Genomic DNA, 15,256 nt, shown 5'->3' with positions numbered 1-15,256 from the left:
GTGTCAGTCTACCCAGTAGACTCCCAGAACTGCTGGAGTCTGCAGCCACTGGAGGGAATCATGCCTACCAGAGTCAAGACCACCCTTCATCCTTATTTCATCACTATTCCTCAAAGGTTCTTTATGATCTCCAGTTATAATCACAAGCTATTTATTATACGTTTAGATCAATATGCCTATTTTGAAAGTTTTAAAGTATATTTGGTTTTTCCTATAAAATGTAAGAGAGCATTAGTATTACACATAAGCCGAGGGAAATATAGACTTTTTAGTCTATAAAAAAATGAAACAAATAGCCCACGATTTATACTAACAAAATAAATCATTTTATTCACAAAATAATAAAGATGGCTAGACGTAAATCATCATTATATGATTTCAGTACTCCTACCTGGATGACAATGGGAACACTGTTTCTGGTATGAATATACACAAAAGAAAATATAGGAATAAAAGAAAAAAAATTTCAATATGAACATGCAGAGAAATGACATAACAGGTCAATAAATTATGAAAAATTTTTAGGTTGATATAATCTAAATTATAATGTACGAGTATCCTAGGAAGTGTTTCCTAGATGTACACAACGAAATCTTATTCTATACAGATCTGAACTCCCCCCATTCACCAAATAAAAACTGACATTTTATAAATATCCCTTTCCTTTTCTTCCTGGTCAGCTTCTTCTCCAAAACCTACATGTATATGAAATTTAAGTTACAAATTTATATCACCACAAGAACTAAACCTGATCCTAATCCACTACCTAAAAGGAAACATGCATTAGGATAAGTCTTAACAAACTTTATTCATCTGTAAATGCGCTAGATGTCAGAAAAATGAAAATTTATTCAGATTTTAACTCACTTAAAATGCATTTGATTTTTTTTTTGAAACAGAGTCTGGCTCTGTTGCCCAAGCTAGAGTGCTGTGGCGTCAGCCTAGCTCACAACAATCTCAAAGTCCTGGGCTCAAGCAATCCTCCTGCCTCAGTCTCCTGAGTAGCTGGGACTACAGGCATGGGCCACCATGCCCACCTAATTTATATATATATATATATACATATATATATATACACACATATATATAAAATATATATTTTTTTAGTTGTCCAGATAATTTATTTCTATTTTTAATAGAGACGGGGTCTCACTCTTGCTCAGGCTGGTCTTGAACTCCTGACCTTGAGCAATCCTCCTGCCTCGGCCTCCCAGAGTGCTAGGATTACAGGCATAAGCCACCATGCCTGACCTCGTTTAATTCTTTTTTTTTGAGACAGAGTCTCACTTTGTTGCCCAGGCTAGAGTGAGTGCCGTGGCCTCAGCCTAGCTCACAGCAACCTCCAACTCCTGGGCTCAAGCAATTCAGCTGCCTCAGCCTCCCAAGTAGCTGGGACTACAGGCATGCACCACCATGCCCGGCTAATTTTTTCTATATATATTAGTTAGCCAATTAATTTCTTTCTATTTATAGTAGAGATGGGGGTCTTGCTCTTGCTCAGGCTGGTTTCGAACTCCTGACTGGAGCAATCCGCCCACCTCGGCCTCCCAGAGTGCTAGGATTACAGGCGTGAGCCACTGCGCCCGGCCTCATTTGATTCTTTAAACAGAAAAAATTAAGCACAGATCAGCTGACTTTAAAACTAATCTATGAATATTAAATCCTTATACAATTACGTTAATTCATGATCCAGAATAAATATGTAAGAGGAACTTCTGAGGTAATTTTATACTATTTTACAACAACATAAGTGATTTGATAACATTTCCTTTTAGTGTTAAAGAAAAGTAAATCTAAAAATAATTATTAAGTATTCAAAAACAACTTACACAAAAATCACGAAAGTAATTGTTCTTTTACTCAGACTTCCCATATCCTCTTTCTGAATATCACAATCACTAATATCACTGCCCTGCAAATGATATCATTATCCTCAGAGTTCAATAAGACTAAGAAAATAAAATCCCTTAAGTGGATTACATTTACTTCCTATTCAAAATTGTTTTTACCTGAATTAATCTAAATTAATGAAACATTTATAGTCAATTATACAACTAATAATATTTGGCTGATAAATATCCCAATTTATCTACTTATGCAAATTTGGCATAGTTTTCATCTTTTCAAGTTTCCAATTTGATACTAAAATCATGTTTTCCCCTTTTTAGTAAAACATCATCTAGACATTTCACAGAGGTTCTACTTCTTCTCATTCAACTTAAGCTATCATACCTTTCTTCCTTGTGCTATTAGTGTTCTGTTTAGTTACACTACTGTAATAAAATCAGTAATGATATATACCCCTAAATATCATACCAAATAATAATGCTTTTAATGGTTCCACTTATCCTTTTTCTCAAGAAGAAAATTCACATCTGCTACTATACTTCTAGCTTCAGAGTGAAAAACTCTCCAAAGTCTCATGAAAAGACATGCATTATCTACTATAAATCGGGTACTACTCCAGACCATAGTCATGAAGCCCATAAGAGCTTGGCTGCCTGTTTTTTGCTGTTGTTGTTGTTTATTTCTTAGAAACAAGGTCTTGCTATGTTACCCTGGTGGGATTTGAACTCCTGGCCTCAATCGATCCTCCTGCCTCAGCCTCCCAAGGAGCTGGGATTATGGGCACACAGCTAGCAGTAAATTAAGAATACAGAGCTTAATTGAATAGGGCCATGAAGCACACACACATACCACTGCACCCAGCTTGGCTGCCTATTTTGATAAATGAATTGATTCTACTTGATTGGCACAGCAATCATCACTGCACTGAAAAGCAAGGTAACTTCTAACCCCTTAGCTCAACAAAAAATAAAACTGGAGGAAGAATAGCTTTAAGGTGAAAAAAGCTAGTAGGCCTAGGGAGTGATACTGCACCTCACTTAGCAGAAAGACATCACATACCCAAACTTTTTAATCATTAGAGTTTGTTACAGTTATAGAAATGTATCTAAATATTTAATAAATTTTACTAGTGTTAAACAAGTACAAGGAGTCCTATTGTCCATTAATAGCTAATGATAAATGTTTGTGTTTATTATTATATAATAGTCACTACAATCCTTCTGATAAAATACACTATTTTCTTTATTGTCAATAGCAAAAACTAAAAGATTTCTCAAAGAATTATACATACTAATCCCTAATTCAACATATAGCTATTTCATCACACATACACTGAAATACTAAGGTTTCTAAGAAGGTAAATGGGAATAGGAATCTAGTATACTACTACAAAGATGCTTCTAACCTAACAACAACAACAAAAACTGATCCATCGATATTAATTCAAAGAAACTCATAATCAGTTACAGAATGACAATACCTTTTTTTCTTTTTTTTTGAGATAGGGTCTCTCTCACTCTGTCACCCAGGCTAGAGTACAGTGGTATCATCATAGCTCACTGCAACCTCAAACTCCTGAGCTCAAACGATCCTCCTGCCTCAGCCTCCCAAGTAGCTGGAAATACACGCACATACCACCATGCCTGGCTAATTTTTCTTTTATTTTCTGTAGTGAAGGTGTCTCACTGTTGCCCAGGCTGGTCTTGAACTCCTGGCCTCAAGCAATCCTCCCACCTTGGCCTACCAAAGTGCTAGGATTACAGGCATGAGCCATTGCACCCAGCCTCCATATTTATTTTTTGAATTAAAAAGTTATCCTCATAACTATAACTACTTGCCTATTGACTTCTATGAGCTAATAACAACTACTAAATATTTGTACTCCCAGAAAAAAATAATAAATAATTTTAGCATTATAGAACTGTAATTTTGTGTGTAGGGTTCAAAGAATTATACTGTAGAACTCTGTTATATCTATATAAATTCCCTTAAACAGAGATGTTTCACTGATTTCCAAGCTATACTAAATCGCATTTTAAAAAGGTTCTTCGTTATATTAATATTATTCATCTGGCAATAGTACTTTTGAAGCTTACAAAATGAAAGTTATAAATAATGAACATTTTATGAGATGTCTACCTGTTTCCACATTCTCGGTCTCAACTTCTTGTTCTTCTGCCACATCTTGCATCATATAAGTCTCATCATCATAAACCAGAACCTGGGCTGCATAGCCCTGCTCTAATCTGGCACTTGGAACTGGCTCCACAATCACTGCTGGATATTCAGAAACCTTTTCACTTTCCTACAAGAGCAAATTTAAAAAACAATCAACCTTTATAATATTCACAAATTCTAGATTCACTTATAAATCCTTGAATTCATACAGTCTCAAGTAGTCTACAAAATGAGTTTCATATATTATAAATATGAATGTAAAAACTACAAAAAGAGATGAAAAGGGCTAACTTTAATAATCCTTTCAAGTCTCAAGAAGTGAGACATAGGTTAAACATTTTTAATAAGGGCTTTAGGATTCAGATAGATTAAAAACATGCATATAATTTCATTCTCTCATCAAAGCCCATTATAACAGCAGTAAAAGACTTTATTTAATACCTAAACCCACAAGGAGAAGAGATAAGAGGAACAAACAAGAAGAGACAAGTACAAAATCTTATAAGACTGAAAATGGATGGATGAGTATTAAGTGGTTTAGCAGACCCTGGAAAGCCAAATTATAGCCTGGTAAGCAAAAGAAAGCTGAGAAACAACAACACAGTACAGTGCAGAATCTACAGAAAGCAATAATTACTTTTGGAAATGGAGAAGCAACAATGGTAGGGAAAGAGGAGGGTATTTAAAACTAAGAAGATTCCATGAAAGCTGTTTAGAAAGCACTTTGATCCCTAGATCCTCTCTCCATGATGCTAGACAACTAGACCTCCTCCACCTCAACAGAAGAATGGAGTTACTTTCTGGAGAGGGAAAACCAACAGCATCATATTGTACCAAAAACAGAATTTCCAATCAACTTTTTAATTCCCCACTTTTAATCATGAGCAGACAAATATTACTAGACATCCAAGCAAAAGCCTCTAACACAGAATATATGCATATCCATTTTCATATTCTACACAGAGATAATATATCATATCCATAAAATAAAAACAGAATGCAATTTAATAAAGAACATTTAAAAATACAGATAAGGAGTTCCTGAAAAACAAGATGCTGAAATGAAGAAATAAAGGCTTGGAACATAAAATTGAGGCAATCTTCAGGAACCAGAGAAAAAAAGATAAATCAATAGAAAATAGGAGATAAAAGATGGCAATATTAGAGGATCAGTGCAGGAGGCCCATTATAATAGGAGTTCCACAAAAAGCAAACAGAAGGAAAAAGGGGGAAAAAATGTTTGGAAAGAAATCAAAGAAGTAAATCAAGATGATTTTCTAAAGCAGAAGGATAAAAGCTGTTCATTTGAAAGGATCCACAAAGTGTCTAGTACAAAAAATTAAAATTAAAAGACCTAAAATGAGGTGTGAAATATCATAATACTGACGACAAAAAGAAGATTCTACAAGCTTCAAGAAAGAAAATACAGGTCACATCCAAAGAAGCAGGACACAGACTTCAGTAATCTCAACAGTTATACTAGAAGGAATATGACAATGGAGGATACTCCTTCAAAATTATGACGGAAAATTATTTCCATCCAAGAATTTTTCACCCAAACCATCTTATGAAAGTGGAATAAAGATAGTTTCTCTGATATGAAAGACTTCAAAATATTTATCTTCTATGCATCCTTCCTAAAAAGCAACTTAAGAGTTCATCCCATCAAAAAGAGAATAAGGTTAAAAAGAAAAAAAAAAAAGACAACAACTAATTAGGATATAGGAGATCCAACAGAGGAGAGAAATAATAGGTATCTTCAGGAAGACTGTGAAGAGAGATGCCAGGATGCTAGCTGTGTACCACATTTAACGGGCAACCAGTCCAGAAGATAGCAGTGTGACTCCTGACACAGCATGACGAGCTATCATCACCACGATTACCACTGACATTGTTCTTAAGGACAAAATGCCCAGTTCAGCCTGTTCCAGATGTTTATCCATACTTGGCTTGCCTTGATGTATCAACTCACTCCACCTTGCCCTGCTGCCTGGACCAGATGAGAACATTCATTTCACTTTCCAGATGTACTCCATTTTAATCTACTATATGCTGGAGGAAGAGCACCATGAGCTTAGAAACAAAAAATATGAAACAGTACTCTCTTTATGTGACCATATACCTGCTGAACAAATATGTGATACCTGGCCCATACTGTACCACTGCCGGATACCTGGCCAGGATTTGCAATATGTTACCAAGAACTAACCCATGACTTTGCTCACTAATTTCCTAAAGAGAAGCCCTTGAAACTCAGCAGATCTGATACCAGACTATTAATCCAGGTTAATTAATGCTAGCATTAATTAATTAATGCAAATCCAGGAAGCATTCATCTATGATAACCCTTTCCTAACTCAATTAGCTTGGCACATTATTCATTTTTTCAAGATAAACAATATAGTGTTCATGAATATTTCCATAGATCATAAAACTATCAAGAAAACTAAAGGAGTGATAGTACATACATAGGTCAGGATAATGGCACCTCTGGAGACAGGAATGGTGATATAAGAGAGGGGCACACTTAGTGTTCTAAAATACTAGTAATTTCCATTTCTTAATCTGAGTGATAGGTAATGTGTATTTTTTTTATTCTTATAATGTACATATAGATTTTTATAGACCTAGATATACTCTTCATTTTGTATGAAATATTTCATCAAAAAAAATTTAATTACAAAAAAAGATACAGAAAAATTCAGAGTGTGTTTTTATGTGTCCAGTTCTCTGGGCTATGTTTTCTGGCTTTTTGTTTTTCAGAGACAAAGTCTCACTATGTTGCCCAGCCTGACCTCAAACTCTAGGGCTCAAGTGATCCTCCCACCTCAGCCTCTAAGACTAGCTGGGATTACAGGCACATGCTTGCACACCTGCCTTAAGATACTGTAAGAACTTTTTTTTTTTTTTTTTTTTTGAGACAGAGTCTCACTTTGTTGTCCAGGCTAGAGTGAGTGCCGTGGCGTCAGCCTCGCTCACAGCAACCTCAAACTCCTGGGCTTGAGCGATCCTTCTGCCTCAGCCTCCCGAGTAGCTGGGACTACAGGCATGCGCCACCATGCCCGGCTAATTTTTTTTTATATATATATCAGTTGGCCAATTAATTTCTTTCTATTTATAGTAGAGACGGGGTCTCGCTCTTGCTCAGGCTGGTTTTGAACTCCTGACCTCGAGCCATCCGCCCGCCTCGGCCTCCCAGAGAGCTAGGATTACAGGCGTGAGCCACCGCGCCCGGCCAAGAACTTTTTTAAATAGAAAAAATATATATGCTTAGCGAAGAAGGAATAATTACTAAAATAAAAGAAAAAATAAAAATGAAAGAAATTTTAAAAATTTAATAAAAAAATTTAAAAAAGGAAAAAGTATATGCTGATTAATAATGAATTTCCTACCTGTATAAGGCAAAACATAAGTCCCACTTTTTAACATTACAAAAAATTCTTTCCTACAAATGGGATACAATAACAGTTGAATCCTCTATGCTTCTTGCTCAGCTTTACAACCACAGCCTATAGCCAGTACCATCTAGCTATAAAATAGCTGTTAATGAGAAGCTTGAAATATGTGAAGATTATTAAGTTCTCCAACCATTAGAAACTCAGAAAGCAACATCGGAAGTGGCATTTGAACTAGTGTTGACCCAAGAAGTGAATATTTTGTTTATATATAATCCAAGGGTCTTATAAATTCCTTCCTTCCTCTGAAATCTAATAGTATTTTTAATAGCAAAATTAATCTGACATTGTTTTATACTGGGAACTCCCCAGCCCCACCTGAACAATATGAAATAAATCAAACTTTCTATATCATGAAATACTTGAGGACTAAAATTCTGTACAAAGCTAATATCTTTATCTACACTCTCTTCCCCACCAGTTAGGATTCTGGCCCTATTCTTTTCTCTTGATATCTTATTTGGATTTTGTTTTATTTTAATATTTCAATGGTTCCTTCCCTTTGACCATAAAAAGTTAAAATCATTTTCTATTAAAGAAATTCAATTGTTCTTTCTTTTAACTGATCTTTACCTTTTATACCTGTATACAGTTCTCAAATGGATAGTCTAACTCCCTGATTCATCTACATATACTTTGTAATCTGGATTCCACTACCTCACTGAAACTATACTCTCAACATGTCAATAATGACCAAATTCTATTTCAGGTTTCATTCTCTATTATCTCTCTGCAAACTTTTACACATTGAACTATCACCCTGACTTTTAAAATTCTTTCCTCCAACTTTCTCTTTCTACCATTATACTTCTCAGCATCTCCTCTCTTTCATCTCTAGTGACTCAAATCTAGCCAACTTAGGCTCTGTCCTCAGCATCTCTTTTCTTTTTTAACTCTATACTACCTTCTCATCCAAGCCCACCCATTCTTACGGTTTCAAACAGCACCTCTATGCTGATGATTACAAATTATTTGTCCTCCACTCTGACCCATCATCTGAACCAAAATTTTTTTTTTGAACCAAATTTTAAACTACCAACTTAGCATCACCACAGGAATATTCAGCCAAGCTTAACATGTCTAAATGGAATAAATTACTGGATTTTTTTTTAGAGATGGGGTCTCGCTATGTTACCTAAACTGGTCTCCAAATCCTGGCCTCAAGCAATTCTCCCTCCTTAGCCTCCCAAAGTGCTAGAATTACAGGCCTGAGAACCAAAAGCACTCAGCCTAAATGGAACAAATAATCAGTATCTCCTCCTGTTCTCCCCACTGTTTTCTTCTCTAAACCTCAGTGTCTTCATATTTAAAAGATATTATAATATTTATACCTCACAAAGTCCCTTGAAAATTAAATAAAGATGTACACAGTGCCAGAGCACAGAGTAAATATTCAGTTAGTGACAGCTGTTATTATATTGTAACAATAGTAATAGTCTTCTATTTGCCCTCAACTTTGGAGGGCTATCAGAACTATTACTTCCTGGCACAAAAAGTTTTAATGACTCACCAGTTATTTAAAAAGAAAGTTTAACCTACTAAACAATGAATTTAACGCTCTGAAATATAACCCCCAAACCTGCAGTTATGGGTTGAACTGTGTCCCCAAAAAGAAGTTCTAATACCCTGATACCTGTAAATATGACCGTATTTGGAAATAGGGTCCTTGCAAATGATCTAGTTAAGATAATTAAGAGGATCCCTAATCCAATTTGACTCTATCCTCATAGAAAAAGGAAATTTGGACACAGACGCAAAACAGAGGGAAAACAACATAAAGATACAGGGAGAACAGCACCTACAAGCCAAGGAACACCTGAAGCTACCAGAAACTAGCAGAGGCATGAAAGAGATTCTCCTTTATAGCCCTCAGAGGGCTCCAACTCAGCCAATATCTTGAATTCAAACTTTCAGTCTCCAGAATTGAAAGACAGTACATTTCTGTTGTTTAAGCCACCCAGTTTATGGTACTTTGTTACTGCAACCCCAGGAAATGATTATACCGCCCTTTCAGCCTTATTTCTTACATTACGCTTCACATAAACTACTTTATTACTGGCATTGCCCCTAATTCCTACATAAGAATATTTCCCTGACTTTTGTTCATTACTTTATAGCCTCCACATCTGTCCAAATGCTTTTCATCTACTAAAGGCTTTTCATCTAGTCTTAGGAAATCTTCTGCAATCCCCCAATCTGAACTAATTTTTCCACCCCAACTACTTCTAGAACAAGCAATTTGCCTAATATTATTACTATTCATTGTCCTGTATTATAATTATGTGTTTACATATATAACTCCTTGACTAGATAGTGAGATGTTTGAGAGCAAGGTATATATCTTAGTCAATTTTTATATCCTCCTAAACAACATATACTTCATATAAACAAAAGTGGTATTTAAGTACAAGTATTTGTAGCTTGGTTCAAATGACAAAACTCAACAAATTTTAATATTAACAGGTATTTATAGATTCGACACTTGCTAATCTATGATGGCAAGCGACTTCATGAGCTTTTTCTCTGCCAAATGATAGAGAATAATGGCTACTGCATGCAGATATGCAGATAACTACTGCCTTGTACTGTGTAGAGGAGTTAGCTATTTTACTGGAGAAAGGGAATAGAAGAGGAAGAAATCAATAGTCTTTGCTTAAAAATAAAATTGTAAGGCTGAGGCAGGTGGATCGCTTGAGCCCAGGAGTTTGAGGTTGCTGTGAGCTAGGCTGACGCCACGGCACTCACTCTAGCCTGGGCAACAAGTGAGACTCTGTCTCAAAAAAAAAAAAAAAAAAAAAAGAAAAGAAAAGAAAAATAAAATTGTAAAAAGTAACACATCCACTAGGTTATTTTACTTAGGATTACTTTGCTCAAGTCATCAAAATACACAATCATTAAAGTACATGATATCCAGATCCATGGGTCTTGGCACAACCTAGCGAATTCCTTACAAGCTAGGGTGGCAAGATTTAGCAAATAAAAAAAAAAAAAAAATACAAGCTACCCAGTTAAATTTGAATTTCAGATAAACAATGAATAATAAATGTAAGAACGTCCCATGAAATATTTGGGACATACTTAAAGTAAAATGTTATTACTTGTTTATCTGAAATTCGCATTTAACTAGATATCTTGTATTTTATATGGCAACCCTATTATAAGCACTAACAGTGATCTTGAAAATTTCCATTCAAAAAGAGAGATTCTTAGTTCAAAGAGGCAGGACAAGTGTACAATACTGCAGTGTTTACCTAAAAAGTGCTTTTATATGCACTCAGCTTTTATATATTCCCCAGTTATTATAAGTTTCCAAAGACAAATACAGTGAAGTGGCTAAGGGCATTGGTATTACAATCCTTTTATCAATGTATTTTAGGAATATATAGAAAGAAATGAAATTCAAGAGTATGATAAAAATATATAAATTTGTTCCACATTTTTTATTTTGTGGCAGAGTAAAGCCACCTTCAAAAACCTAATAAAAACTAAAACATACAGTGTGGCAGGCTTTTAGGGAGACTAACCTCCCCTACCTCCCACTGTTTATCCCTCAGAGGTCATTCTAAATAAATATGTCACCAAAGTATAAATGGTATGCTAGCTATGAAAACCCAGTTTTAAGACAAGTCCCCTAGATATTGATAATACCAAAAAAAGAAAGAAAAGAAAACATAAAATGCATCAAAAAGAGACTGAATAAACTAATATATATCCATACATCCATACAATGAGACACTCTATTCAGCATCAATTAAAAGGTTATGGTAGGCCGGGCTCACGCCTGTAATCTAGCACTCTGGGAGGCCGAGGCCGGTGGATTGCTCCAGGTCAGGAGTTCGAAACCAGCCTGAGCAAGAGTGAGACCCTGTCTCTACTATAAATAGGAAGAAATTAATTGGCCACGTAATACATACAGAAAAAATTAGCCGGGCATGGTGGCACATGCCTGTAGTCCCAGCTACTCGGGAGGCTGAGGCAGGAGGATTGCTTGAGCCCAGGAGTTTGAGGCTGCTGTGAGCTAGGCTGACGCCATGGCACTCACTCTAGCCAGGGCAACAGAGTGAGGCTCTGTCTCAAAAAATAAATAAATAAATAAATAAATAAAATAAAAGGTTATGGTAGTTAGCTACATGTTTGTATAGAAAAATATGCATGATACAAATAAGTGGAAGGTAAAGTGGGTTACAGAACAGTACTATTGTGTCATTCCACTTAGATAAGTATTTTAAATATATTTAAAAGTCTGAAAAAATAACCCTTAAATTGTTAATAACCTGGTAAAAGAGGTAAGCAGACAAAAGATGAATTTTCACTTCTTCAGTATATCTGAGTTCATTGTTTTTTACAATGATCTTGTATAGCTAAAATGAAAAATCAAAATATTTCTTTTTTTTTCATTTAAAAATAGCAATTGGAACAACAACAACAACAACAAAACTTAAAGCCAATAAGGAGTAATTTGAAAACTTTAAAAAGAAATACCATTTGCATAATATAAAACTCGTGGGAGAATCTACCTAACAGATGAAAATCTTATTTTTATCTTATGAATTTGCACAAATGTAGACATCCCTATAACTACCATCACAGTCAAGAAACAGAAGATTTCCATCACCCCAGAAAGTTCCCTTTCACCCCCTGTATCAGTCAGTCACACATACACAAATACAAACACACACACAGGCCTAGGCAACCACTGATCTATCCCTATAGATTTCTATACCTACAGATGTATCTTTTCTAAAATTCATGTTGGAATCAACAGTTTGTGCTCTTTTGTGTTTGACTGTATTACTGTTAATATTTATATATATTGCTGCATGTATCAATAGTTCATTTCTTTTTATTGGTAAAAATTCCATTGCAGAAATACTAATTGCTTATCTATCCACCTGTCTTCATACAGCTATAGGAGCTCCTAGGAACATCCCTTCACTTCTCTTCCCTTCCACTTCACATTTACCTGCGAGTCAAATTACCAGATCATATGGTAATTGCACATTTAATTTTAAAAAGACTCACCTTTTATATGTTGCTGGATGTAACTGATAGTATTTTATTAAGAATGTTTGTTTCCATATTCACAAAGGATACTGGTTTGCAATTTCCTTTCCATATATCTTTGTCTGGTCTTGGTATCAGGATAAAGCTGGCTTGATATTAATGAGTTATAAAATGTTTCCTTCTCTATTTTCTGAAAGAATTTGTATAGAATTGATATTATTTTTCCCTAAATGCTTGGTAGATCATTAATAAAGCCATTCAGCCCTGTAGTTTTCTTTGTGGGAAAGATTTTGAATAAAAATTCAATTTATGTAAAATATAATTAAGATGGGCCATTCAGGCTCTCTATTCTTTTTGGAATGACTTTCAAGGAACTTGTCTTCTTTCAAGTTTATTGGCAAAAAGTTGTTGCTAATATTATCTATAGTAAACGTCTCTTTTCTTTTCTTTTCTTTTTTTTTTTGAGACAGAATCTTGCTTTGTTGTCCAGGCTAAAGTGAGTGCCCTGGCATCAGCCTAGCTCACAGCAACCTCAAACTCCTGGGCTCAAGCAATCCTGCTGCCTCAGCCTTCCAAGTAGCTGGGACTACATGCATACACCACCATGCTCGGCCAAGTTTTTCTATATATATTAGTTGGTCAATTAATTTCTTTCTATTTATAGTAGAGATGGGGTCTCGCTCTTGCTCAGGCTGGTTTTGAACTCCTGACCTCGAGCAATCCACCCGCCTTGGCCTCCCAGAGTGCTAGGATTACAGGCGTGAGCCACCGTGCCCAGCCTCTTTTCATTTCTGATAGTAATTTTTGCCTTCTCTTTTTCCCTGTGCAATCTAGTTAGAGATTCATCAATTTTGTTAATTTTTTCAAAGGATTAACATCTGCTTCAATTTCTCCATTATCTGTACATTTTTTTTTGTACATTTTTCACTTTGGTCATTTTGGTTTTTATTTTTTTTTTGAGAAAAAGTCTCACTTTGTTGCCCAGGCTACAGTGCTGTAGCATCAGCCTAGCTCACAACAGCCTCAAACTCCTGGGTTCAAGTGATCCTCTTGCCTCAGCCTCCTGATTGCTGTGACTACAGGTCCTCACCACCATTACCAGTTAATTTTTTTTCTATTTTTAGTAGTGATGGGGTCTTGCTCTTGCTCAGGCTGGTCTCAAACTCCTGACCTCAAGTGATCCTCCAGCCTCAGCCTCCCAGAGGACTGATTACAGATGTGAGCCACCACACCACCCAGCCACTTTAGTGATTTTAATTCCTATTATTTCCTTCCTTCTTCTTACACTGAGTTTAATTTGATCTTCATGTTCTAGCTTGTTGAAGTGAAAGCTTAAATTATTTTAGACTTTTCTCCTTTTCTAATATAAATATTTGATGCTATATACTTCCCTCTAGGCACTGCTTTAGCTACATCTTTCAAATTTTGATATATTGTTTTCATTTTCATTTAGTTTGAATACTAACTTTCCTTGCAAATTATTTTTTAACCCATGAGTTATACAGAAGCTGCTTAATATCCAAATATTTGGGGATTTTACAATTATCTTTTTGTTAATTTCTATTTTAATCCTGTTTTAGTCAGACAGTTTTCTCTGTATATTATGAGATATGCTTGATAGCCTACTATAGGATCTATCTTGGTTGACTGTCCATGCAAACTTGAACATATATTCTCGTGCGGCAGGGTAATGTTCCATAAATGTCCATTAGGTAAAGTTGGTTGATAATGTTATTCAAGTCTACTAAATCTTTAACAATTTTCTGTCTACCTGTTCTATCAATTACTGAGAGAGAAATGCTGCAATCTCCAACTAGCCTGTGTATTTATCTATTTCTTCTTTCAGTTCTGTCACTTTATAGTTTACATATTTTGAAGCTATGATATTGAGTGCATTCACATTTAGGGTTGTTAGAAATTCTTGACAAAATGGTCCTTTTATTATTTATGAAATGTCTCTCATTATCACTGGTAATAGTCTTATCCTGAAACCACTCCATCTTTTTTATGTTTAATGTAGAAATATATCTATTTCTATACTTCTATTTTTAAACTGTGTTACTAAATTTCTTGTATGAAACCTGAATAAGTTTTTTCTTAAACCCAATCTGACAATATCTACATTTTTAATTGTAGTATACTTACATTTAATATCAATAAACTGGGTTTATTTTTCTCTCCATACTTCAATGGATACAAGATATAAACTGGGTTTATTTCTACCATCTTAAAAATTAAAAATAAAAATAAAATAAATCTACTGTGTTACTTTTTGTTCATTAATTTTTTTCATTTATTCCTTGTTCCTTTTATTTTCTTTGTCTTCTTTTGGATTATTTTTAGTATCCATTCTATGTAACATATTGGCTTATTAGTAATACTTCTTTGTTTTATTGTTTTAGTGGTTGCTGAGATCTTAAAATATGCTAACATCACAGTATACATACAAATAATGTTAATGTATAATATAAAAAGCTTTTAATAGTATTCTTCCAATTCCCTCTTCCCATCCTTTGTTCTATTATCATAATTCATCCCATTAAAATTCTACAATACATTATTTTTGTTTTAAACAATTATCTTTTTAAAAAATTTTTAAAAGATCTTATATACGTAAAAATTGTTAAGAGAGTAGATCTCATGTTAAGTATTCTTACCATACTAAAAAGATTCCTAATTGATTTTAAAAAGTATTTTATATTTACCCACATATTAACCATTGCTCCAGTGTTTTTATTCTTTTGTATAGATCCAAGTTTCCATCTGGTATC

General features: G+C 34.7%; 1 protein-coding gene across 6 annotated transcripts in view; it reads right to left on the bottom strand.

The window, feature by feature from the left end:
* The window catches only part of ELF2 (E74 like ETS transcription factor 2), a 113,566-nt gene that overhangs the window by 57,760 nt on the left and 40,550 nt on the right, over positions 1 to 15,256 (bottom strand). For 4 of the 6 annotated variants that reach the window (XM_012766297.3, XM_012766300.2, XM_076010614.1 and 1 more), the window contains one exon: positions 3,988 to 4,153. The exons of 1 other annotated variant lie outside the window; for it this stretch is intronic. In XM_012766297.3, coding sequence (XP_012621751.1) covers positions 3,988 to 4,153 — 166 coding nt within the window. Of the gene's footprint in view, positions 1 to 3,987; positions 4,154 to 15,256 lie in introns of those variants that run through there. One more of the 6 variants, XM_012766305.2, reaches the window with a different exon arrangement.

The sequence above is a fragment of the Microcebus murinus genome, chromosome 15 (genome assembly GCF_040939455.1).
Source record: "Microcebus murinus isolate Inina chromosome 15, M.murinus_Inina_mat1.0, whole genome shotgun sequence".
In the NCBI taxonomy this organism is placed as follows: Eukaryota; Metazoa; Chordata; class Mammalia; order Primates; family Cheirogaleidae; genus Microcebus; species Microcebus murinus.
Note: the sequence above shows the minus strand (reverse complement) of the source record. Positions and strands in the feature narration are given on the sequence as shown.